We start from the raw sequence: 23,897 nt of genomic DNA on the forward strand, positions 1-23,897 counted from the left end.
GGTTGCTTTTTGTGTGTAGGTGGAGGAAGACTTTGTTCTTGATGTAGAGAAAGAGAAATTTGTGGAACAGCTTAGGGCCATTGTCAAGAAAGCTCATGAACTCCTCCAAATGCATTCCCAGGTATGTTGATTTCCATAGTTTTACCATCCATCACCCTCTCTTCTAGCCTATTTCTGTTTTTGATAAATAATCATTATGACCAGTATTTATTATTAGCTCAATTTTTGTTGTATTTCTTTGTCAGACTGGATCAACTGACCAGCTGCATGTGAGCACTCCAACTAGCTCAACAAGTGGGTTACTAAAATATTCTCTAAAAAGTGAAACTGCAGAGTGATTAAATGCTGTTTAGTCTATAACTTACTAAACTTATAAAATATGTTTGCGATTTTTAGTGGATGTAGTCCCCCACTCCTCCCCAGTGGGACGCTGGCGCTTCTTTATCAACCAGACCATCAGACATAGAGACTCTCTATCTGGCCAGGGAGCAGCCACAACACCACCCACTTCAGAGGCAAGGATACTTCAATCTCCGAGAGCAGAGAAAGGTGAACCACACAAAAGTCAATGTCACTGCTGTAGCTTATTAACATATCATTAACAACATATTTGACTTGGCAATATAACAGAGACTAACAGCGTGTTCCTTTCTGCAGCTGTAGAAAGTGAAGGATTGCAAAGCCTGGAGTCTTTGACAGGAATGGCCTCTCCCCCTTGCACCACTCTTTCAGCCACCTCCCCTCCAGTCTCAACTGTCTCAGCCCCTGCTTCCATGGCCCCCTCAGTTACCGCTGCCCCTGCTCCTAACACTGCTTCTTCCGAAAGCATCTCTGCACCAGCATCCACACTTGAAGCATCTATCCCTGTCACTGCTTCAGTTGGTTTTGAAAGGCCAGTTCTCACCTCAGCCTCTGCTGACAAAATTCCATGTGCTCCCTCATCCATAGCAATACCTGCTACTGTTAACCTTCCCACCTTTTCCACTGCTCCTGCTGTTGTATCTCCTACAACCAACACCATTCTGCAAGATACTTTCACTACACCGGGTAACAACAATTGCTCCACTGTTGGTCAGTGTATGGGGGATGCAGTGAAAACTGCTCAAAGGCCATGTGTGCCTACACTGGACCAGTCTAGGACCTCTGTTAATTCCCCTCCTACTGCTGCTACGGTGACCTCCTCTGCGCTGAGCCAACTTTGTTTGGAGCAACAGCAGACTCTCACCCAGGTAGCCAAACTGGCCCCACCACAACCACAGCTACAATCACAACCACGGCTACAGCCTGCATTACAGCAGAAGCTACCAGCAGTGCAACAGCAACTGCAATTTGAGCAACAGGTACAGCAGATACAAATGGCAACACCAGTGCAACAACAGCAAGGGTTCCAAGAACAACTTCAGGTGCAACAGGAACAAGCACTGCAACCGTTGCTCCAGCAGTCAGAGCATCAGCAACTAATGCAGACACAAATGCCACCTCAACAACAGCTGACTGAGGTGCAGGTGCTGCCTTTGCCAGGTCATACAGAGTTCTTACAACATCCTGTGCCTCTACAGCAGTTTCTGCCACCAATGTCTCTACAGCAGGCCCAACAACAGCTCCCTCAACAGCAAGCAGCTCAGTATAAACAGCTGCAACAGCATCAATTACAGCAGGTGCAACAGCAGGTTATGGCACCACAAGCTGTTGTGGTGCCACAACAGCAGGCCCAAATTGATCCCCATCAGCAGCAACAGTTAAACCTACAACAGACAATACATTTACAGCAACAGCAAATGGTACAACAGCAAATACAGCAGCAACAGCCGCTGATTATGAGTGCTGCTGTGGCTTTACAGTCAGATCAAATCCAAATTCTGCCCATGTCAGTTAGTCAACAGTTTCTTCAACAGGCACAGCTTAATATTAGCCCTTTACCACAACAGCATATTCAACAACAAGCTCAAATTCCTGCTGAGCTGGCACAACAACACATACAGACACAGAAACAGGTGCAAAACTTTGAGCAGCAACAAGAGGTGGTTAAAGCCACTGACACACCTCAGAAACAGCAGCAGTTTCCAATGCAAAAGCAGTCATCTTTACAGATGTCAGAGTCAGAAGTGTCCACAGGAGAGACGAGTGTCACTGAAGACACGTGCAGCTACACTGCCACCTGTCATCCTTCTTCTGACTCTTCTCTGCCGCCTCTCCAACTGGTCACCACTGACGCCCCGTTACCGTCTCTCTCCCACACATTGACACCCTCCCCTGCCCAGCCTTCCTCTGTGGCTGAGTCAGACAGTGAAGGACCCCCCAAAATTGATTTTGTAGACAACCGTATAAAAACTCTGGATGAAAAGCTAAGGAACTTGTTGTATCAGGAGTACAGCAGCGGGGGAGCACAGGCAGGGGGAGCTGCCTCAGGGCCTACAGCAGCTGCCTCCACATCAGCAGGAGGAGACGAGTCATCTGAGCAACATTCCATTCACCACGTGTCTTTTCCTCCACCTGCCTCCTCCTCCTCAGATACCTCCCCTCACTCCTCATCCTCCACTACCTCCTCCACCACTTCCCGTTCTTCCTCCACCTCCCCTGACCCGGAGATGGATGGGGGAAGAGAGGAGGCTTCCTCAGAATTGCCCAACTTAATGGAGCTTGGTCCGGTCGAGCAGCAGCCTGGCCCCTCTATCCCCTCCACCTCTGCCTCGTCCACCCCTCCTACCTCTCTTATGCCCCCAAACCAGGAGGAGCCTACTAGGCCACAACGCCCGCCCGTACCAGGAGAACCAACCATTCTTGTGAGTAAATACAACAGATGATTTAAAATGCATTCTTTATTTCACTGTATTGGTTCTTTTTATGTCAGTCCGTGCTAGTTTTCAATTTGAATGTTTGAGTGCCTCTCAGTTTTTGAACATCTAAACTCCATGCAGCCACTCTTAATATTCTTAACTGTTCTAGGCTGTACCCCCACACTCTGACACCAGTACCACCGGAGACGCATCGTGGCCCCACAATCAGCACCCGATACCCCTCCAGCATGGACAGCAGAAGCACAATGCAGGAGGTGGATATTTTGGCCTAAACCTGACATGTCCTAGTATCAGAAATCCTGTTAGCAAGAAATCCTGGACTCGCAAATTCAAAAACTGGGCATGCAAACTGCGCAACTCCGCCAGCTTGTTCAAGAAGCCCCGAGTCCAAGAAGGTAGCGTCCTTTTAGGGAGCGGGCGAGCACGCAAGAGAGAGAGCGAAAGAGAGAGAGAATGGGATGTTGGGGCATGGACCTAAATCTAATACCTAGTACTAGTTTTAACATAGTAAAATAACCTTCCTAACCACCAGGGATTAATACCTGTTAATGTTAAAAGAGGTTCATGTTTACAGCTAATAAATCTTGTTATGTATATAGTAATGTGACTCCATTTAACGTCAGTGTTGCTGTCACTTGTACATTATTATTTTTGCTTTCCTCTTGTACATTTCTTTTGGATTTATTTAATTTTCTTGGCAATCTTTCTTTTTGCATGGGGTACTCGCGCAGTGGGCAAGAACAGTGAACAGTAGAGAAGGGTGGAAGATTGGCACAGTGTAGGAAGAGGCTGTGCCTTTGTCCAGGACATATTCCTTCATATATCACCCCTCCCTCCCCCTTTCTCCCCCAAGTCTGCAAGCACTGCCAGCAGCAACCATCTCATCTCCTCACCACCACCTGCTGGCCGAGTATAGACAGCAAAGCTCCATGCACGTCAACTCATAACACAGATAGGTGCTAAGTTGCTGAACTGATATTATGTGTTGGAATACATATAGGATTCCTGTGTCAGCTCAAACAGTATAGCATTGCTTCATAAGACACTACTACATGTGGTTGCAGCAGATGCATTTATGAAGATTACGTTTTCTCACAAATTTGTTTACAAAATATCTAGACTGAGAACTAAGTACCAGTTTTCAGTGTATAATTTGAGCTTTATTCACAGTTGTGTTTTGTAAAAGGGTAGGCATGCCATCTTGCATGTGTTTGATTTTATATGTGTAGCAGAAGCAGACACATTTCTTTTAAAAGTGCACATGCTTGAGCATGTATTTTGTGTTCTTCATGAATGACTAATAATGGATCATTACCTGTAAGTAGAAGGAGGCTGTGTGTTTATGTGTTGCTTTATATAATACAATGATTATCCATGTACACACTTTGCTAATGTAGTATTCTCATATATCAAACACTTCAATCAATATCACTGTGGATCTGAGCCCAGATCTCAAATGTGTTATTGAGCTTTGTTGTCTGGTATATGAGTGGGAATATGGTGAGTCAGTGAGAATGAGAGAGTGGATGTGTGGGTGGGTGGGGGTACACAATTGTTAACATTGAACTGCCATCTCACAATATGTTGTTTTTTAATTTGATGACCTATTTGTGTTGTTTACCACCCCTTCCCACACGCCCATTACATGATTCTGTTAGGCATGCATTTTGACATCTGTAAAAATTGACATTTATTATTCAGTTTATTGTTATCATGTAGAAAAATGACTGCCACAAAACTCAACACGTTTAAATATGTACATAAACCCTGCACGCAAGCCATGTAAGTCACAATATTGATGATGTATGACATTGGTGGATGGTTTTTTAACACTGTGCCTTTATGTTCTTGCCCCTTGTCTATCTGTGTGCTTATATGTTTGTCTCTGTCATGTTGGTTTTTCTATGTCTGTTGCATTTGTGTGTGTTCGCTATGTTATTTATGTGTTCCTATACCTATGTGTTCTTGTCTCTGTTCTTTGTCTTCCCTTTTTGTTATTCATCCCCATCTCTTTATTAGATGGACGCTCCAGCAGTCAGACACTAAGAGAGGAGAAAGTGGCACAACCCATTAATCCACCTCAGTCACATAGAGGAAGGTTTCAGGTCAGGATAATAGTAATTATTCCTATTTGACACTACTATTTCAGAATCTTCATCGCAGTCTGGACAAGCAGCTAATCTGTCATACCTCATCTGTCATCAGGTGACTCCTGTGCCCCAGTCCTGTCCTCCGAAGGATGCTCTCACGGGCCATTGTAGCACCCACAGGAAAGTGGGACGCTTCTCTGTAACCCAGGCTGAGACTAAGAAAGAGGACAGGCACACTGAGAGCTCCCCAGTGTCTACTTATGTGGAGAGGGAGAGGAGGAGATCTCGGGCTAAGGAGGGAGAGAGAGAAGAAAGTAAGAGAACCCCAGCGATGCCTCACCTGCCTCGAGGTCATGGGCACAGCCACTCACCCCTTGGCAGCAGTGATGATGAGAGTGAGATGGAGGATGAAGACCTGAGAAAAGAACTACACAAGCTCAGAGAGAAGTATGTTGGCGAGGGGAAAGATTTAACACCTGTATTTTTGCATTAACATGTTTATTTCGCCAGTCTTGTACTTCTCTCTCGTGCTTTCATTTTCTGTTCAGGATTTTAACCAACTACTTTCTCCTCCCTGTTTTGCATTTTTTCTTTTATAGGCACATCAAAGAAGTGGTTTTCCTCCAGGCTCAGCAGAACAGGGAACTGCAGGAGCTGTACAGACAGCTTCGTTCTCTCAAAGACCAAAGGCAGAGTCTGCCTGCCTCCTTGTCACGAACCCCCCCTCTTCCTGCAGCACCTCCTGTCCTCTCTCCTCGTAGGCCCAGGCCGGCTAAAATCAAGCTCCGGACTCGTCCTCACTCTCACATGGATAACAATGGAGTTTCACACTCTGGTAGACTTTTTAATCAATCACTTTTCTAATGTGTATCCCTCTGTTTCGTCTATGTGTAATTTTCTGTTTTTTTCTTGTTTTGTTCCACAGATAATAGCCCATTAAGAAAAGGCACGTTCACTGATGAACTGCACAAACTTGTTGATAATTGGACAAAGGAGACAGTGGGCCCTTCCCCACCCAAGCCTTCACTCAATCAAATTAAGCAGATTCAGCAAGTGCAGGAGTTGGGAGGCTGGAGCCAGTCAACCGAGGTAGGACTAGACACTAAGTAATATTTTTGATACCAATCCAGAAAAATCTCTGATTTATCAACTTCAACTTTATTATCACCCTGAAGGAAATAAGATCTGCAGCAGGAGTCAAGACACAACAGATAAACAAAAGACAACATCAGAAATACAGACATACAGAAAGTCCACAGCTCATGTGAAAAACAAAGGTACTTAAACCACACTGAGCCAGAGGCTGAAACAGTTCAGACACAGCATATACAAATGCATTGAGTCAAATGAAGTGCTGTGCAAGCTAAAAAATTAGATTAGAATACATAGAATTAATGAATATTCAAGGTTTAAAACCTAAAACTGAAAAAACACACAAAAAATACACAAAACCCAGCAAAGTGGAGCTAGAATTAAGCTTTTCAGTGTCAGCAGGGATAAAAGAAGCTTTGGCATGTCTTGTTTTTGGTTCGAGGCATTCCAGAAGGAAGGAGATTAATCAAAAAGAGGGTGGTCGGGACAGCCTTACTGATGACATGTTTACTATAGATATCATTCAACTGAGCTTGCTGTACCCCAATCACCTTGCTTAACACGTTGACCAGCTTTAGCCGCCTATATTTACTAGACAATGTAAGACAACCAAACCATGACACAGTGCAATATGTGAAAACACTTTCTACAAACGAGAGACAAACACAAAGTCATTAAGACATTGCACACCTTGAACGTGTTCATCTTCCTTAAGAAATACAGTCGCCGCTAGACTGTTTTACTAACATTAGTGTTGGGTTCAAAAGCTATCAGTAACGGTTCCCAAGTATTTATGTTGAGGAACAATATCAACATCCATATCCTCAATAACAGTATAAGTAACATGTGTATGGTCAGGTGGATTGTATGTGTTATTGTAAATGCAGCAGATTGGATTTTGCTTCTGTTTTTTTCTGAAAAAAATAACAAGCTGTTTCCTATAAGAAGGTATTCAAATGATATTTCCTTTATATTTTATATAGGTTCCTTCACAAAGTTGGTTTCCTGTAGCACCACTGAACCCCCATGTACCCCCGACCCCTGCCAGCTTGCCTGTGGTAGCCCCTTCTCATTACACAGGTGGAGGGAGCCTGTCCAACCCGCAGTCCACCGGACCACCACAACAACCACCCATGGCTCAAGTGCAACCGGTGCAGCAAAGTTTACACCTCCATCAGTCCCTCCCCCTCCAGCAGATGACTTATCAGCAGACCCCACTTCGCCAGCAGATACAGCAGCCTCAGATTGAGAGTCCCCTACAGTCTCAGTCACAACCACAGACTCATCCTGTCACCCAGCTGCCCTGCACGCCCCCTCAAACCCAACCACGGCTGCCTTCCCAAATGCCCTCATCTCCAGTGTCCACAGCTGCGTCTCTCCTGCCTGGCAGTGGCACCATATCAACTACTGATAGCACTGCTACTGCTGCTGCTGCTGCTGGGGGGACATTTAGCTCCTGTACCTCATCTTCCACCTCTTCCTCCTCATGCTCTACTGCTGCTCTACCTTCCAGTGCCAAAATTCACCCAGCAACCCCAACCTCTACTCTTCCTCTGGGACAGAAATGAAACCAAGGCAAAGTATGAAGGTGTACAAGATGGAAATACAAAGTGGATCAGGACGTAAAGCAGATCCATGTGGAGTGTTTATGTGTATGAATGACAGAGCTGTGATTGAATGAATATATGTTTTCCAGAACTTCTGGATGAGGTGGGGCCTGAATGTAAGAGAAGATAGTTTCTAGTACGTAAAGACAAGAGGGTAAAAAATGGAACGCAGCAGATGGGGTTATTGAATCACAACATGTTTGGGTGATGAGATGTATAAATTCTTAAATGTATGACTGTGTGCATTTATGAGTGAGTGTTTGTGGATTATCTGAGTACATATCCCTTTATGTCATTTTACACAAATTAATGTTCTCATTTTTGTTTTGAGACAAACTCAGTTGGACCTGATCGAAGCACAGACAACAAGGACAAAATATTTGATCTTTTGTTGATAATTTTTACGAGTGCTTAAAGTAAAAGGACTATCAATTTATAAAAGTGCAATTAGTAGTGATCATCTAAATTGATCAGCATGTATTGTATGGATTTGTCTGTAAGGCATAAGATATTTTAAAGAAGCACATGGATAAAAAAAACTAGATGCAGTAAAGATCCTCTCATGATCTGCACAGGATCTTCTCAAACTGAAGGCCTACAGCACAAGATGTTTGGGAAAAAGATTAGATAACAGCAGTCACACTGTCGAGCATGGTTAAGTTATCTAGCTACCGTCATTACCACAATGTGACCAAACCCAATGATAATCAGCATGTGCTTCATTTGTTATATTTTATGTTTAACATTGTAACATAGAAACTGTCCAATTTAACATGAGTGATGTTACATACATTTAGATCAATTCATAACATGACGGCACATTTAAGTATGTCATCTACTTTTAGTGGGTACACTCAGCCCAAGACTGCATGACCTTATAACTAAATTGACTTGACTGTGTATTCGTGGATCCGACATTTGAAGCCCACTGAGATGATTCATCAGTCATGAGTAAATATGGTTTCAGTATTATAGGCTTTCAAAACAACTCGGGATGTCATGCTGCACATGAAGATGAAAAGGAAAAAAACTGCCAATTATTACTTTAATCTGGGATGACCTTACGGGTTAACCCATGTTGCCTTTAAAGAACTGAAATTATGTGAGTGTGTTTATATTTTTTTCTGTGTGACAAAGCTGTGACAGTCCAATTGTATATTGCATTATAATTTGCACCTGTTTCTTTCATTCAAAGCAGCCTCTCAGATGTCAATGTACCCAACTGAAAATGTTTATTCTGCCTACATGTGTTGGGCTTGTAGAGAAACTAAACAGGGAGGATAGATATACTAATGCTAAAAGTTTGATATCCAACATTGTTGGGCAATCCTTAAATGCCTGTTTACCAACTGTTTAGCAAATTTAAAAAATCCTGGTTTCAATTTTGAGATTTTAGTCTTTGAGCACAAGCTGTCAGTGTGTATGCATCTTTCAGATGCTGAACTGTGGGCCATAACTGTGCTTTTTGCACACTCCAAAAGGTTTAATCTAGTCAAAAATATTCTATTGCTTTTTACTCAATTTTTACACAGTAATATATCAACAGTTGATATAGTACGGCACATTTGATTTCAGTTGTCCTTACACACTTTTGGGTAGGATGGTCCGGCGTGAATACAATTTTTGGCATATTTACTAGCATGTAGTCAAAGCAGCATTTCTGTTTTATTATAGAGAGATTGTGTGCCACTGAATACAGGACGTTGTACTAGTTGTTAAAAACTGCTAATGTCAGTTTAAAAAAACATTAAAAAATGAAGAAAGGGTTTGTGCTTAAGGTCATGGTTGTTAAGAAACTGCAATTGCATAATAATCTAGGATATAACATTTTTTTCTGTATTTGTTGCTTTTCAACAAAATCCACATTGTCCCTGAGTTGTAGTTCACAAATAGTGAATGTGAGATACTGTGTGTCATGTCTGAAACTAACATGTTGACCAAGTTCCAGCTTAATGATCATGATTCATGATGTGAAGCTGGCTTTGTCCTTGAAGTGTTACCAAAATGTTATCTAAAAGAAAAAGATTATTTTTGTATTTTGAAATGGGGTTGTACAAATTGTAAAATTGTGTTATCATTTTAAATCACAGGGTGTTTGAAACTAGAAAACACTGGTTTTCATTCCTGTTTACATGGGACTCCCCTTCCTTGATGTACCTCTTTGGGTCGTGAGAGGCCAGTGTCATTTAAGATTTGTTTAAATATTTTTGTGTCATTTCTGACATCTTACGTCAGTTCTGAACCATAACAGCTTTGCAGATATATAATACAGTAAACCTTACTGTAGAGTTGCAGCTCAGATTGAATTGATGTAAAAACTTATTGCAACAAAAACCTGGGGAGTCCAAAAATGACATCAATGACAACCAATGATAAAAGGACATTTTTGGCAGAGACACCTCGAGAAATAAACTATGTTGCTGGTGATTTAGCCTCTGTAAATTGTAACTAATTCAACTGTTGATTTTATTTATGTTTTGTAACTAATCTAAATAAATGATGTCAAACATCAAACGACAACATGGCAAGTATTATTTATTATTAGTATTTAAGCTTAGCAAGCTGGGTACTTGCAAACCAAAATGACTTAATTGAAAGGTTTGAAATGGCATGAGACTTTATCACAACACCAACATTCATGTATCTCTTTAATTCAGACTTATATAAATAAAGTTTACTATCAACTGTGTCTTCTCAAACATAACATACTATCTACATTTGAAAAGATTTCCCTCCATTTAAGGCCAACAGGATTTATGTAGCTGTATATGCAAAGACCTAAGATGACCAATACCAACTGATCTGGGAATTATACAATTTTAATTAGATTACTATATTAATATAAGTAAAGTAAAAATTATGTTTTCAAAAGTAGTATATTAAATAAATGTATTCAACATGTTTTCAACATTTTATAAATATTACCCCAAATAGCTTCGTTAGGTAATATTTACAGTCTATTGTAATAGCGGTAGACTACATTGCTCACAGTATTACTTACACCTAAACATAGTTATTACTAAAGACAGACAACTTCAGAGTGTTTTTTCAAAGGAAGAAAACTGATGGAAAAATCCTAGAAGGCAAGGATAAATGCCATTGTTGTGTCTGGACTTAATCATCTCCAAGGGCTTGAATCTCCAAGGTTGTTGTTTCAGATGTTGCCCTCTCTGATCACTCCTGTGTTTTATTTGAGAGTACTATGTCAGTGTACAAAAGTGTATCACTGAAAACACCAGTGAAATATTGAACCAGGTTTTCTCTTCCACAGCTGCCCTGTCCTGGGGCTCAGTCAGTGAGTTGGTAGATAACTTAAATTCTAAAATCACAAATATTATTGATTCCATTGCTCCCACCAAGGTGAAGGTTGTCTCTGGTAAGAAAAAATCTCCAGGGAGATCCAAGTAAAATAATCGAAAAAGCTTCTTTTTCAAGAAGTTAAATAACTTCTTGACATTGAGCGACTGTTTCGATGTCTTCCAGTCATGTTTTAGACAAAATCACAGCACTGAGACAGCTCTGGTTAAAGTGTTTAATGACATCCGTTTAAACACAGACAGTGGCAGAACCTCAGTCTTAGTTTTACTTGATCTCAGTGCTGCGTTCGACACATTTGACCACACTATATTACTCGACCGACTGGAAAACTTGGTGGGAGTTTCTGGCACAGTACTAAACTGGTTTGAATCCTACTTAAAGGACAGGGACTTCTTCGTGTCTATAGGTAACTTCAAATCTGAGCAAACAAAAAATACTTGTGGAGTTCCCCAAGGTTCCATCCTGGGGCCTCTTCTGTTCAACCTCTACATGCTCCCACCAGCTCCGATTATAAAAAACAATAAAATAAGTTATCATAGCTACGCGGACGACACACAAATATATATTACAATGTCGCCAGGCAACCGTGGTCCCATAAAAGCACTGGGTAAATGCATAGAGCAAATCAATGAGTGGATGTGCAAAAATTTTCTCCAGCTAAACAAAGACAAAACTGAGGTTGTTGTTTTTGTAGCAAAGGAGGAGCGACTCAGAGTCAGCAATCAGCTTCAGTCAGTAAAAATTAAAACCACAGATCAGGCAAGAAATCTGGCGTAGTGATGGACTCGGACCTCAATTTTAAAAGCCACATTAAGACAATTACAAAATCAGCCTACTATCACCTAAAGAGCATATCAAGAATTAGAGGACTTATGTCCCAGCAGGACCTGGAAAAACTTGTCCATGCTTTTATCTTCAGTTGTCTTGATTACTGCAACAGTGTCTTTACAGGTCTGCCTAAAAAATCAGTCAGACAACTGCAGCTGATCCAGAACACTGCTGCTAGAGTCCTCACCAAAACCAAGAAAATGGATCACATCAGTCCAGTTCTGAGGTCTTTACACTGGCTCCCAGTCTGCCAGAGAATAGACTTTAAAATCCTGCTGCTGGTTTATAAAGCGCTTAAAGGTTTAGGGCCAAAATACATTAGTGACCTCCTGATTAATTACGAACCACCCAGACCGCTCAGGTCGTCTGGGACAGATCTGCTCTCTGTCCCCAGAGTCAGAACCAAACATGGAGAAGCAGCGTTCAGTTTCTATGCTCCTTATATCTGGACCAAACTCCCAGAAAACTGCAGGTCTGCTGAAACTCTTAGCTCTTTTAAATCGAGGTTGAAGACACACCTGTCTACAGCTGCCTTTAATTAAACAGCTTTGATAAGATTTTAAATTTGAACTCTGCACTGTAACTTTGAACTCTTTTTATATTTTTACTTTATTTATTTCAATTAATTTAATTTGAATTATTTTTATTTGAAAATATGTTCAGATAATTTCAGTGATTTTTATTTTAGATTTATTTTCTTTCCTCTGTCATGATGCTTTTGATGTCTTGTGTGAAGCACTTTGAATTGCCTTGTTGTTGAAATGTGCTATATAAATAAACTTGCCAGACTTGCCTTAAATGTGTATTTTTATAAAAGTGTACTTGCGTGATTATTTATGTACTTCTATAACTTCTCATATAAAAAAAATCCCGGATCCTGCAGAGCAATGGAACAATTTCTGTAACTTTGTTGTCGAAAGAACGCTCCGCAACGTTCTTTTCCTGAATGCAACTCCGCATTTGACTGTCTCCAACTTTATTGTTCTGTCAACAGCAACAAAAGCGACGAACAACGGTCTGACGCTACCAGCCTTTGAAATGGCGTTGATGTAGTTTATTACGCCGTCATTTGTAGTTATTGTGCTCGTACAGTTCTCTTCAGGTTTATTTTTTCTGGTCCAGTGTGAAATTCAAGGCCTGGCCTATGTATCCGGGCACAACATAGTTTTTTTAAAAACAAAAAATGTGGCACAACAAATTCTCTTTAATTTACGTTGCATAATAAGGCCGCAGCTACCAGCGAGCTCGCGTAGGGATCACAGCGGCTTTTGGATGCTTGGCCTACCGCAGCAAGATGTCGGTGAGTACCTAGCGCTATATATCAATTTTGCAAGCAAACCATGTTTGTTAGTGTGACTAAGATTAGTAAGCTGTAACGGATATACATATACTTTATTTAAAGGGGTAAAACAAAACAAAATGCAGCAAGTGTTTGTTGTGGAAGTTAAACTTAACATCTCCTTTGCTTATTTAGCTAACGTGGCTAACGTTAGCATACTCGCTAAACGAGTAAGTGTTTTGCTAGCAGTGCAACATTCACGAGTATAGCATGTTTACAAACAGCGAGCTAATGTTATGAACAGGTTATGACCTGATAGTTTGCTTCTGCTTACTGTAAAAAAAACCATAAAAAACAGGACATATTTATGACCAAAAAGTATTGTAAGCATATAACGGTATGTTTTTGACTCTGATAATATTATTTATGGTGTATCATATCAATTATATTATATATGTGATGATACAAAACGACCATGTTCGTTTTAGTTAGTTAGCTCTTTGACTGATATTGTCAGCATGTTTCAGCGACAGGTTGGTACTAACATCATCTACTTGTCGATACTTTCCTGCCAAACGGGAAACAATCAACATTTGTTTTTTCTTCCACTTTTCTCCAGGCTTCAAAGTGAATCCCGGCGGACATGTGTGTCAGGAATCTACAAGTGCAGTGATAGACTAATCTAAATAATTAGATTGACATTACTACTGAGTTAATCAAGCCTTTAGTATTTTGTCACTTGATTTTTTTAACATCTTGACATCCATCACTGAAAGTTAGTTCAGAAGAAACACATTCTCAATATGGCATCAGTGCCAGTGTACTGCTTGTGTCGCCTGCCATACGATGTGACACGCTTCATGATAGAGTGTGACATCTGTCAAGACTGGTTTCATGGAAGGTAAGTCATTTTCTGTCTTGGATCATTGATCATGCTTTTTGTCTGTATTTAATGCTTTTATGCAAATTAAATTCAGAAAATACATTTTTATGAATTGCTTAAATCAGTCGTCTTTGTTGCATGGTTCCTGTGAGATATATACTGTATACATAATATCACAGCAGCTTAGCTGACTTTTGTGCATATTGTGATACAAGTATGTTTATGGGGCGGCAGTAGCTCAGTCTGTAGGGACTTGGGTTGGGAACCGGAGGGTCGCCGGTTCAAGTCCTGGACCAAATATGGAAGTTGGTCTGGTAGCTGGAGAGGTGCCAGATCGCCTCCTGAGCACTGCCGAGGTGCCCTTGAGCAAGGCACCAAACCCCCTCCCCACCACCAGCTCAGGAGCGCCTGCCGGGGGCAGTGCCGTCACTCTGACATCTCTCCATTAGTGCATGTCCATAGGATCCTGTTTGTGCATGTGTGTATATTTCAGCCTATGTGTGTGTTGCATGACTACAGAGTGTAAAAACAGAATTTCCCCTTGTGGGATCAATAAAGTTAATCTTAATCTTACTGTGTAGCTGTGTTGGAGTAGAAGAGGACAAAGCTGCTGAAATTGACCTTTATCACTGCCCAAACTGTCAGGTCACACATGGGCCATCTGTTAGTAAGTAACCGTTTGTTAAGTATCCCTTTTATAACTTGTTTTGATCTTGTTGCTTGATTTTTACACTTTCTGGGTTCTGCCTTTGCTTTCCTCAGTGCGCAAACGCCGTGGAGGCAGTAAGCAGACAGATGGTGGTGCTGCTGGAGCAAGAGATCCAAGTCGGCCTGTCAAAACCGGCAGCGTACAGTTTGTAAGGGAGCTACGGAGCCGCACCTTCCCAAAGTAATTCTCTCCCATAATCATTAAAAAACACATTTTTTTAAATCTTAAGAATATTAAACTCTGATTTCCTTTGAATTAAGTACTTGGTAAAGTGTATATCATAAACTTTGTTCTTGTAACTGGTTGCGTTATATTGTCGTATTGTTGATTTGATATTGTACTGGCATTACTTTATTATGAATACAGCATTTTTTAGTATTATCGGTATGTGTTTCTGTTCTTGGATTTTTTGGAGAGCCTTTCTCTTACTGTAACTTAATTGTAAATCATGCTAATTTTTTCTGTCTGTAATCACAAAGCAAAACTCATGTACGTGTCTGTTTGCTCTTATATGACAGTGCGGATGAAGTCTTGCTAAAGCCATCTGGGGCCCAACTGACAGTTGAGTTTCTGGAAGAGCATTCCTTCAGTGTTCCCGTCATGGTGTTGAGGCGAGATGGCCTTGGCATGACCCTCCCTCCTGCATCATTTGGCGTCAATGATGTGGAGCACTATATTGGTAAGTTTTGACACATTTTGGTTGAAACAATCTTACTTGACCATTCTTAAAGAATATGTGTTGTGGAACTTGCAATGTATCTTCTTTATTGTGTAGGACATGACGAATAAGTCATCAACGCTTTTCTCAAACTTTTTAATTTTTTGTCTAAATCCAGGTTCAGACAAAGAGATTGATGTTATTGATGTGTCTCGCCAATGTGATATGAAGATGCGGCTGGGAGACTTTGTTGAATACTACAACAGCCCCAACAGAGACCGAGTGCTCAATGTTATCAGCCTGGAGTTTTCTGAGACCAGGTACTGCGCTTTTTGACTCTTCAGCTTGACACTCTGATGCAGTGTCTTCTTTCATATGTTGCCTGTCAGTATTGCGTCAGATTCAGGTGATCTCTACAAAGGAAATGACTCTATTGGTCAAGGAAGGTTGTGGTGTTATTATATGGTATTTTAAATATTAAGGACAAGTGTGGGATTTTTTTAGGCTTTCAAACTTGGTGGAAACTCCAAAGATTGTGAGGAAACTGTCATGGGTGGAAAACCTTTGGCCTGAAGAGTCCGTATTTGAACGCCCCAATGTGCAGAAGTACTGCCTAATGGGCGTGAAGGACAGCTACACAGACTTTCACATTGACTTTGGAGGCACCTCAGTATGGTACCATGTCCTGAGAGTAAGAGGATTTTCTTTTCATTCATGATATTGAAGTTTCCTTTAAACTCAAATCACAACCAAATTTTCTTTCTTTATTCTAGAATTGACATTTTCTAATAAGATTTTGATCTCTCTTTCTATTTAGGGTGAGAAGATCTTCTACCTAATTTCCCCAACCCAAGCTAACCTGGCGCTTTTTGAGCGGTGGAGTTCCTCATCGAACCAGAATGAAATGTTCTTTGGAGACCAGGTTGATATGTGTTACAGATGCTCTGTCAAACAAGGGAACACCTTGTTTATACCAACAGGTAAGCTGTACATGTTTTGTTAAAAATAAATGTTTTTTAGAGTTGAGACAATCAAACTAATGCATCTTTGAATCCCTTGTCATTTATTTTTTGTCTACCAGGGTGGATTCATTCTGTGCTGACTCCAGTGGACTGTCTGGCATTTGGAGGAAACTTCTTACACAGTCTCAACATTGACATGCAGCTGCGGTTAGTTTTCTTAGGACGATAACTAAAGTAATGCTACTGTACCTGTTTGTGATTTAAATGACAAAAGGGAAGAACTTCTGAGCGAGATAAAAGGGTGTGAAATTAAGACAACATTTTACACCTACTAATTGTTTGTTTTACTGAAGTTGCATGCTAAAAGCTTCAAATTGACCTGTTACAGATACAACTGTGGAAAGTCATTGCTTCTTCAGAGACAGACAAATCTCTGTGGTGTTATGTCCCAATGCCATCGACTCCTTACTCTGGCCATTTTTTTATTTTTCACATTTTCATAACCTTTGAGCTTCTGTGGAAACTCAAACATAAATCTGCCAAAGAAAATCTTAGTTCCTGAATTATTGTCATTTATTCCCTAGGCTTACATTTCTTAGGGTCATCAAGTCAAAGATGGCTAGTTCTATTTATCACATCTCTGCAAAGGTCATTTCTATTTGTGTTGTAATGTATGTCTAACTTGTCCTTTGCTTTGTTGTCTTTTATAGGGCATATGAAATAGAGAAGAGGTTAAGCACAGCAGACTTGTTCAGGTTTCCTAACTTTGAGACAGTGTGCTGGTATGTTGGAAAGCATCTCCTGGACACCTTTAGAGGTACGAGAGTTCAACGATGGTTGGAATATTATGGTTTTGTCTTATGCAACAATTGGAGTGGACAGAAGTTAGTGTTTTCAATTTGCTATTCTGTCTTATAGGTCTAAGAGAAAACCGCAGACACCCTGCCACATACCTAGTCCATGGAGCTAAGGCCCTGAATAATGCCTTCCGTGGCTGGACCCGTAAAGAGGTAGGACAAATGGTATTCAGTTACTTTAAATCAACCTTCGCATGTATTAGTATACCCTCTTTATTGCATCATAACTTAGTTTATACAGGATGCAAAGTCCAACAAACAGAGCAGAGGTGCAACACCAAATTGTTACTACTACATCAATCATTGTTTTATGAAAATCAGTATCCCAAAGTATTACATTTGAAAAGGGCTAAAGCACAAACCAGTATTATTAAAAATATATAATTTGAGATGATTGCTCTTTTCTCCCCACACTCAGGCTTTAGGAGAGCATGAAGTGGAAATTCCAGAAAGCATCAATACTCAGACACTAGTGAAGGACCTGGCCAAGGAGATTCGTCTGGTTGAGGTAAGTCTAATCATGTTTTAGCTTTGTTTAAATGTTTTATATGGCCGTACGGAAATGTTACTTTTTATCTGTTTCTTTTTTACAAACAAACATCACTTTCTCTTTTTAATAGGACATCTTTCAGCAAAACATCGGCCGCACTGGGCCCCAGTTTCCTGGCTCACCACTCTCCAAAGCTCCCTTGACCCCCTCACAGAATTCAGGACGCCCCCCTGGGAAAAAGAAGGGACCCAAGCCTAAGGAGGTCATAGGGGGTCTTGGGCCCCCTGGAACCAAGAAGAAGAACCAGAAGGGACTGCTTAAGGCTGAACCAGGCGAACTAGATCTCATTGAAATCCACACCAAACATACACTTAAAAAATTTCAACCTGGAAAATCAAAGAACAAGAACAAGGTACATTGTGTGCAGTCATTTGTGATAAAGTAGCAATGCTTATCCACCTTTTTTAATTCTTTTATCTTCATCTTTGCTTGCAATTCCAATTTGTCCCACTAGTTGGAGCTGCCTTTAGAGGAGTTTGAAGGGAAGCTTAATAAAAGCAAACTGAAACTTGTCCTTACAAATGGGAAAATCCAAGGGTAAGCTTTGCAGATTTTCTTTCTTCCCTTTATTTTTGTGCTCTATAGAACCTATCAAAGATTTCTTACCTACCGATAATCTGATTTTAGTAAAAAGGATGGCAGCAGAAATGGAGCAGGAAGTGTTGGAAAGTACAAACATCTTGCCATGGAAGGATCCAGTCTGTCTGACTTGGAGTCTGAGGATGAGCTGCAGATTGATGAGACTCCTCCTCCAAGGCGCAAGCCCACTGGAACTAATAAGAAAAAAAAACTAAGTGGTAAGAATTGACTTTAAATACAAATATTATGTCTCAGGGATTTAATTATTCAGGATTTATTGAACATTTTTAAATGTATTGACCTGAAAAGTTGACACATATAGAATTTACGTGGGCGGCTCACTGAAATATATATGAGGAGCAGACACATCTGAATGCTTGAATTGTGAACTAAAGATCATACCTAATACAGTTTAATAGTGTGGATTCAAAACCATCTTGTTGCTGTATCTTGTCTTCAAATTTGCCATCAGGTCTTCCACGGAAGCTGCCCAGAGCCAAACCCTGCTCTGACCCCTATCGTATCAGGGAGCCTGGAGAGGTCGACTTTGACATTGAGGTAAGATTGATACTCCGTGCAAAAGTCTGTTTGTTTTTCACCTATTAAATATGCCAGCGTAAACTGCAGTAGCCAGTTTTAGATGTCAAAGATCTTAAAAGAATTGACCTCACTTTACTTTATTTATGATTACAAACTGCAGTTTGTTACTATACCCAACAGAACAGTAAAAAAAAAAAAGCTTGTCAGTAATGGACTAACAGTAATTCAAGTTCTTTCACTAATAATAACCTGTTTAAACATTTACAGAGCTTTACCCTTTTTACTGTAGAAACATTTCCTTCTTTGTAGTGGAATCAGTCATTTTTTATTTGTAATCAAATCCTGCTGTATTAATCATCTGTTTTTAACAGTAGACTGGTAATCTACCAGATACTCCTCTTCCCACCATTTTGTTTGTTGTAACCTGTTATACGTCATTCAATACCTCACCTGTTCATTGGTAACGATAGCATATTCCTGCATGTGGCTTCAGGAGGATTACACCACAGATGAAGAGGCACTTGCTGCTCATGGAGTGAAGGGTGGTGCAGGAGGCATTCTTGATTTGTTGAAGGCCAGCAAACAAGTAGCTGGGTTGGATTCAGCAACACTCAGGTTAGATATCTTTGATCATCAGTAATTATGCTGTTTTGTTTATTTAACACTGAAATGTAGGAAGAGTCTGTTTTGGTATTTACTTTGGAGTCTACTTTTATGTTCAGATACAACATTTTATTTGGATTTCGTAATGATTGAAGCTATGGATTTGAAACACACTTCTGATGCTTGGACAGACTAGGGAACAAATGTCTCCCTCTATAGTTGCAAGAATGCATTAACCTTTTAAACAGGCATATTTCACATACTTGTAATAGTTCTGAGCTGACGCTTTGTACAGGATATTTTTAAAATGGTGAGTTAATGCTCAACTCTGTTTTTCTATCAGTGAGGAAGCGCCGGCTTCTCCCAGTACCCGGGATGCAATTCAGGGTATGCTGTCCATGGCCAACCCTCCCTCCTCATCCTCATCTTCTTCGTCCTCCTCTCCTTTATCTATTTCTGGAGGCTTGACAGAGGGATTAGGGAAAGTCAAGGAAAAGGGTGGCAGGGCTGTATGGGTCACTGGAGGGGTCAAAAAGACCGCCAGTACTGAGAAGAAACCCGTCATCCAGCGACCTGGAAAACGGCCTATTAAACGGCCAGCCCGTCACCTTAGTGACGATGATAGCCCTGATGAGCAAGAGACTCTGGGAACCTGTTTTAAGGATTCAGACTATGGTGAGCAATACACTCAATGACTCATTCTTGCTGCTGTACAAATCAATCAAATTACTAAAATTGATTAAATTAATACTAAACTATGGTAATAAAATGATTTTTTCAGTTTATCCATCCCTGGAGTCCGATGAGGAGGATCATGCGAACAAGGCCAAGATGAAGAGAAAGAAAAACTGGGATGACACACCTTGGAGCCCAAAAGGTACCTGGATAAAACACAGCAGCTAGACAGATCAGATTAAATTTTTGCTTGGTGGTTGATCCCTTGATGTTTTCTTTTCATTTACAGCCAGGGTGATGCCCACCCTTCCCAAACAGGATCGTCCAGCCAGGGAGGGGGCAAGAGTAGCGTCAGTAGAAACTGGTCTTGCAGCAGCTGCTGCCAAGCTGGCACAACAGGTGAGTTGGGAAACAAGCCCCTTTGAAATATTTGCCTGGTGAATATTGTGAAGTAGGAGCATGTTTGTTTTAAAGATAATCACTCCTGTCTTGTTTTTCTTGGCTATGATCTAGGAGCAGCAAAAGCCTGCTAAAAGAAAATACACAAAAAAGCAGCGTCCCCCTGCTCCTGTAGTCCCTCCTTCCCCTGTTCAGACTGAGCCAGCCCCACCCTCACCACCACCTGCTCCAGAGAGTGCAGCAGACTTCAGCCCAGACAGAAGGATGGATTACTACTCCGCTAGTCTGTTGGACCATGAGTACACAGCAGGGCCAGGGCCTTTTGGTCCGGGGGGCCCTAGGGGCAGTGGAGCCATGGCCCCTGGGGTATTCCTCACTTCACGCCGCCCTTCACTCTCCCCGCAGAACAGCAGCTCTCACTCCAGTGTATCCCCTGCAGGTACAGCCAGCCAAGCCACAACAGGAGTTGTTCAAGGTAAGCATGAGCTCTGTATCCACGAAGTGGTTCGGTTTGGTTCGGTTCAGTTTGGTTCGGTAAACTCTGATCTTGCTTGCGTTTCCACAGCCAAACCTTACTTGGAAGGTTGAGTGTAAGCCTGATGGCTGTAGCTGTGTTAGCTGCGTAATAACATCACATCATAGCAGCACAACACAGTGTGGCCGTCCAATAAATTCAAAGGAGAAGAAGAACGTGACAAAGTTAACAATGGAGGACGTCAAGCAGAAATGGAGGATGTTGTGGCTTCCAAAGCCCTTGCATTAACAGTTTTATGACGTCACTAAGGATTTGACCATAAATATTTACGGTCTAGGAGTGGTATGCTTGGCACCTCAACAGATGGAAAGCAAAAAAGTAGGATATTGCAGATTGGTTATTTTGGTACCATTCCAAAGTTTTGATAGTGTAACCACCAATAAATGCATACTGAACCCAACTGAATCAGACCGCTCTTTGAAAACTGATTATTGACTTAAAGCATTAACAGCACAATTTTTTTATCCTAGTGACTGCAAGTTTTCTAATGCTCTTTAATTTTTCACTTGAATTCAGGGAAACGTCCAAAGAAAGGACTTGCAACTGCAAAACAGAGACTTGGAAAAATTTTGAAGATTCACCGCAATGGCAAGCTTCTCTTGTGAGAGATGTTGGACATGGGGCTGGCTTTAAATTGGAATTAAAGAAAGTCTTTGCAGAAGGTAATCTTAAGGAAATAGAGATAGTGAATTATATATTTGTACTCTGGATTAATTTGTTTATTGTTTTTACCTGTTATTGAACCTCATGGTAACTTGTCCTACACAAATAACCCTGCAAGCCAGATCAATGGCCTATTTTTGGAACACCTTTGTGTTGAAACAACATAGAGGTGTTTTAAAATTACACATTTTGGTGAATTAATTAACCATAATGTGCTCAGTTGCACATTTAATCTGGAAAATAACTAGAGATCACATACCTTACATCAAATTAAAAAATCCGATATGTTGTATGGCATGGGATATGTTTCATTTAAAAACAGGTGGACATTGATTTCACTAGAATAATAAATAAATACATTCTTATTGTTTCTTTTGTTAAGGCTTTTTTTCAGTGACTCTATTTTTGCAAAAAGAAAGTTTATTGATTTTTTTTTTTAAAAGGGAAAGTAAAACAACACACTTTGTAGGCAGGTAAAGCCCCCCCCCCCCCCCCCCCCCCACACACACACACACACACACACACACACACAGTCAAGTAGCATTAGATTTTGTGTTTTGTCTCATAAACACATTATTGTGTGGTATGGTAATAACAGGGCAACATCCTTACACACAATAAAAGTGTTTGTTCACATGTACTCATCTGGTAGTATGCCACATGTATGCATTACTTTTTTAGGAATTGGAGACGGTTTGCGTGACTCATTTCCCATCTTATTCTGTAGCAACACCAGAAAAAGAAAGCACTCAGCTGATGCCAAGAGTACCATCGTATGATTATATTTATTTCCGAACATATTTATTTAACTAGGCAGCACTTTGCCATATTTCAGCATGTTTAACCTAGAATGTTTTTTACCACCTCATCTTATGTCCCTACTTTATTTTGTGTCAATTTCTTACTATCTGTATAAAAGTTCCAGCCATTACTTTGTCACGTTTTTTACAATTTAAGTTGTCTTTGTAAATATTTGTAATATTTGTAATTTATATAGTTACATAGAAAGCAGGAAGTATTTGGATGAAGTGAATAGATTACTGCAAGTTGCCATAATTTGTGCCCCAAGTGTTGGCAGTATTCGTAGGACGGATCTAGAGATATGCTTTCTTACCACAGAATGTACTAGTAATAACAATTTGTCCGAAGTGTAGATTTAACCATGTGGCAACATTGTGAAGGTGCAGGATAATAACTGATGTGTAAATATATGTTGTAAGTTCTTTTATATTTCAAAAACTTTGAAATATTTCTTAAAATAACTTGTAAATGATACATTACTGTATTTGGAAAATATCTGAAATAGTTCATTTTTTATATTTGTACGCAGTAATTGTTATGCATAGTTTGTCATGTTGTCTTGTCCATGTAATAGTGGCAGTGTTCTGTAAAAAAATGTCCTTGTTTTATTTTATCCATTTAGTTTTATATTGATTAATGTTGATTATCACTCTTGTGTTGGTGTGTACTGTGTGTTTTAAACATGATATGTTTAAATACAGCCTGGAGCAGATAAAATATACCTTTGGCAACATTTCTTTGTTATTGATTTTATTATACTTTTGAAATTTGAGGGGCAAATTGAATGTTTTTCTAGTAAAGGGCATCACATTCACTCAATAAAATAAAATCTTGTCATAAACATTTAGACTTATTGACTACAATTAAAGTCTGAATGAATGCTGTCAAGGTTGCTATTACTTTTGAATAAGTTGTGTATCTACATTTTTTCTCAGGTTCTTAATTCCACATCTAAACAATTTCCATCGCTTAATTTTTTATGTAATTTTTCCTGTCCAAATACAAGTTAGGTGTATTTGTTATTTAACAAAATGACCAGTGGTCATTTTCTTATTGTCAGGAAATCCAATAACACTTTTAAAAGATTTAAAATAGAATTTTCTGTAGCCAGATGGATGATGGTTTGTGTAAAGCTGGAAATACCAGTTAATGGGATCTCTGTTCTCCCTTCAAGCTGAAAACGCAGTAGCGCTGTTTTGCTACAACAATTGCCTGGGAGTGCCCTGGGTAAACGCAACAACAGGTAATCTCGCGAGATCAAAACTACCCTACCACTCGCTAGTTCAAGATGGAGAAGCAAATGTAACACGCATTCGAGGTAAGCTGAAACATTTATTCTATGGTTTTCACATGGGTTTCGGCTAACTCCTGGCTATATTGCTCCTCTCTAACAATTACTAACTATGATTAGACCCCACCACGGGGAACTAAGACCACAAAACAAGTGTCTTCTAAAGGGTAAAGTAGGGAT

At 40.3% G+C, this 23,897-nt stretch overlaps 2 protein-coding genes across 8 annotated transcripts in view; both read left to right on the forward strand.

Annotated features, from left to right (window-relative positions):
* The window catches only part of si:dkey-151g10.3 (serine/threonine-protein kinase WNK3), a 35,941-nt gene extending 25,834 nt beyond the window's left edge, over positions 1-10,107 (forward strand). For 3 of the 7 annotated variants that reach the window (XM_061056893.1, XM_061056895.1, XM_061056900.1), the window contains 10 exons: positions 20-121; positions 246-294; positions 397-549; positions 658-2,783; positions 2,947-3,193; positions 4,818-4,903; positions 5,004-5,335; positions 5,488-5,723; positions 5,814-5,977; positions 6,964-10,107. In XM_061056893.1, the coding sequence (XP_060912876.1) occupies positions 20-121; positions 246-294; positions 397-549; positions 658-2,783; positions 2,947-3,193; positions 4,818-4,903; positions 5,004-5,335; positions 5,488-5,723; positions 5,814-5,977; positions 6,964-7,548 (4,080 nt within the window). In that variant the 3' untranslated portion in view covers positions 7,549-10,107. Of the gene's footprint in view, positions 1-19; positions 122-245; positions 295-396; positions 550-657; positions 2,784-2,946; positions 3,194-4,817; positions 4,904-5,003; positions 5,336-5,487; positions 5,724-5,813; positions 5,978-6,063; positions 6,166-6,963 lie in introns of all 7 variants that reach the window. The other 4 variants (XM_061056898.1, XM_061056896.1, XM_061056897.1 and 1 more) reach the window with 4 other exon arrangements.
* Positions 10,108-12,725: 2,618 nt separating this feature from the next.
* Positions 12,726-23,159, forward strand: phf8 (PHD finger protein 8). Its single transcript, XM_061056772.1, has 22 exons — positions 12,726-13,033; positions 13,632-13,913; positions 14,477-14,562; positions 14,658-14,784; positions 15,123-15,283; positions 15,441-15,582; positions 15,767-15,953; positions 16,080-16,242; positions 16,344-16,431; positions 16,935-17,041; positions 17,143-17,234; positions 17,500-17,589; positions 17,702-17,983; positions 18,086-18,168; positions 18,259-18,428; positions 18,683-18,768; positions 19,244-19,365; positions 19,697-20,028; positions 20,135-20,230; positions 20,318-20,427; positions 20,542-20,902; positions 21,479-23,159. The coding sequence occupies exons 2-22, from the start codon at positions 13,816-13,818 to the stop codon at positions 21,565-21,567; spliced, it is 3,072 nt and encodes a 1,023-aa protein (XP_060912755.1). The 5' UTR covers positions 12,726-13,033; positions 13,632-13,815; the 3' UTR covers positions 21,568-23,159.
* The last annotated feature ends 738 nt before the right edge of the window (positions 23,160-23,897 follow it).

Source organism: Labrus mixtus, chromosome 15 (genome assembly GCF_963584025.1).
Source record: "Labrus mixtus chromosome 15, fLabMix1.1, whole genome shotgun sequence".
Taxonomy (NCBI): domain Eukaryota; kingdom Metazoa; phylum Chordata; class Actinopteri; order Labriformes; family Labridae; genus Labrus; species Labrus mixtus.

What these genes read in the sequence shown, in the direction of transcription:
- phf8 (XM_061056772.1), top strand. Translation starts at nt 13,816, where the DNA reads ATGGCATCAGTGCCAGTGTACTGCTTGTGTCGCCTGCCATACGATGTG. An exon ending in TAAGAAAAAAAAACTAAGTG is followed by an intron (nt 18,429 to 18,682) that starts GTAAGAATTGAC and finishes ATTTGCCATCAG; the next exon opens with GTCTTCCACGGAAGCTGCCC. An exon ending in CACACCTTGGAGCCCAAAAG is followed by an intron (nt 20,231 to 20,317) that starts GTACCTGGATAA and finishes TTTCATTTACAG; the next exon opens with CCAGGGTGATGCCCACCCTT.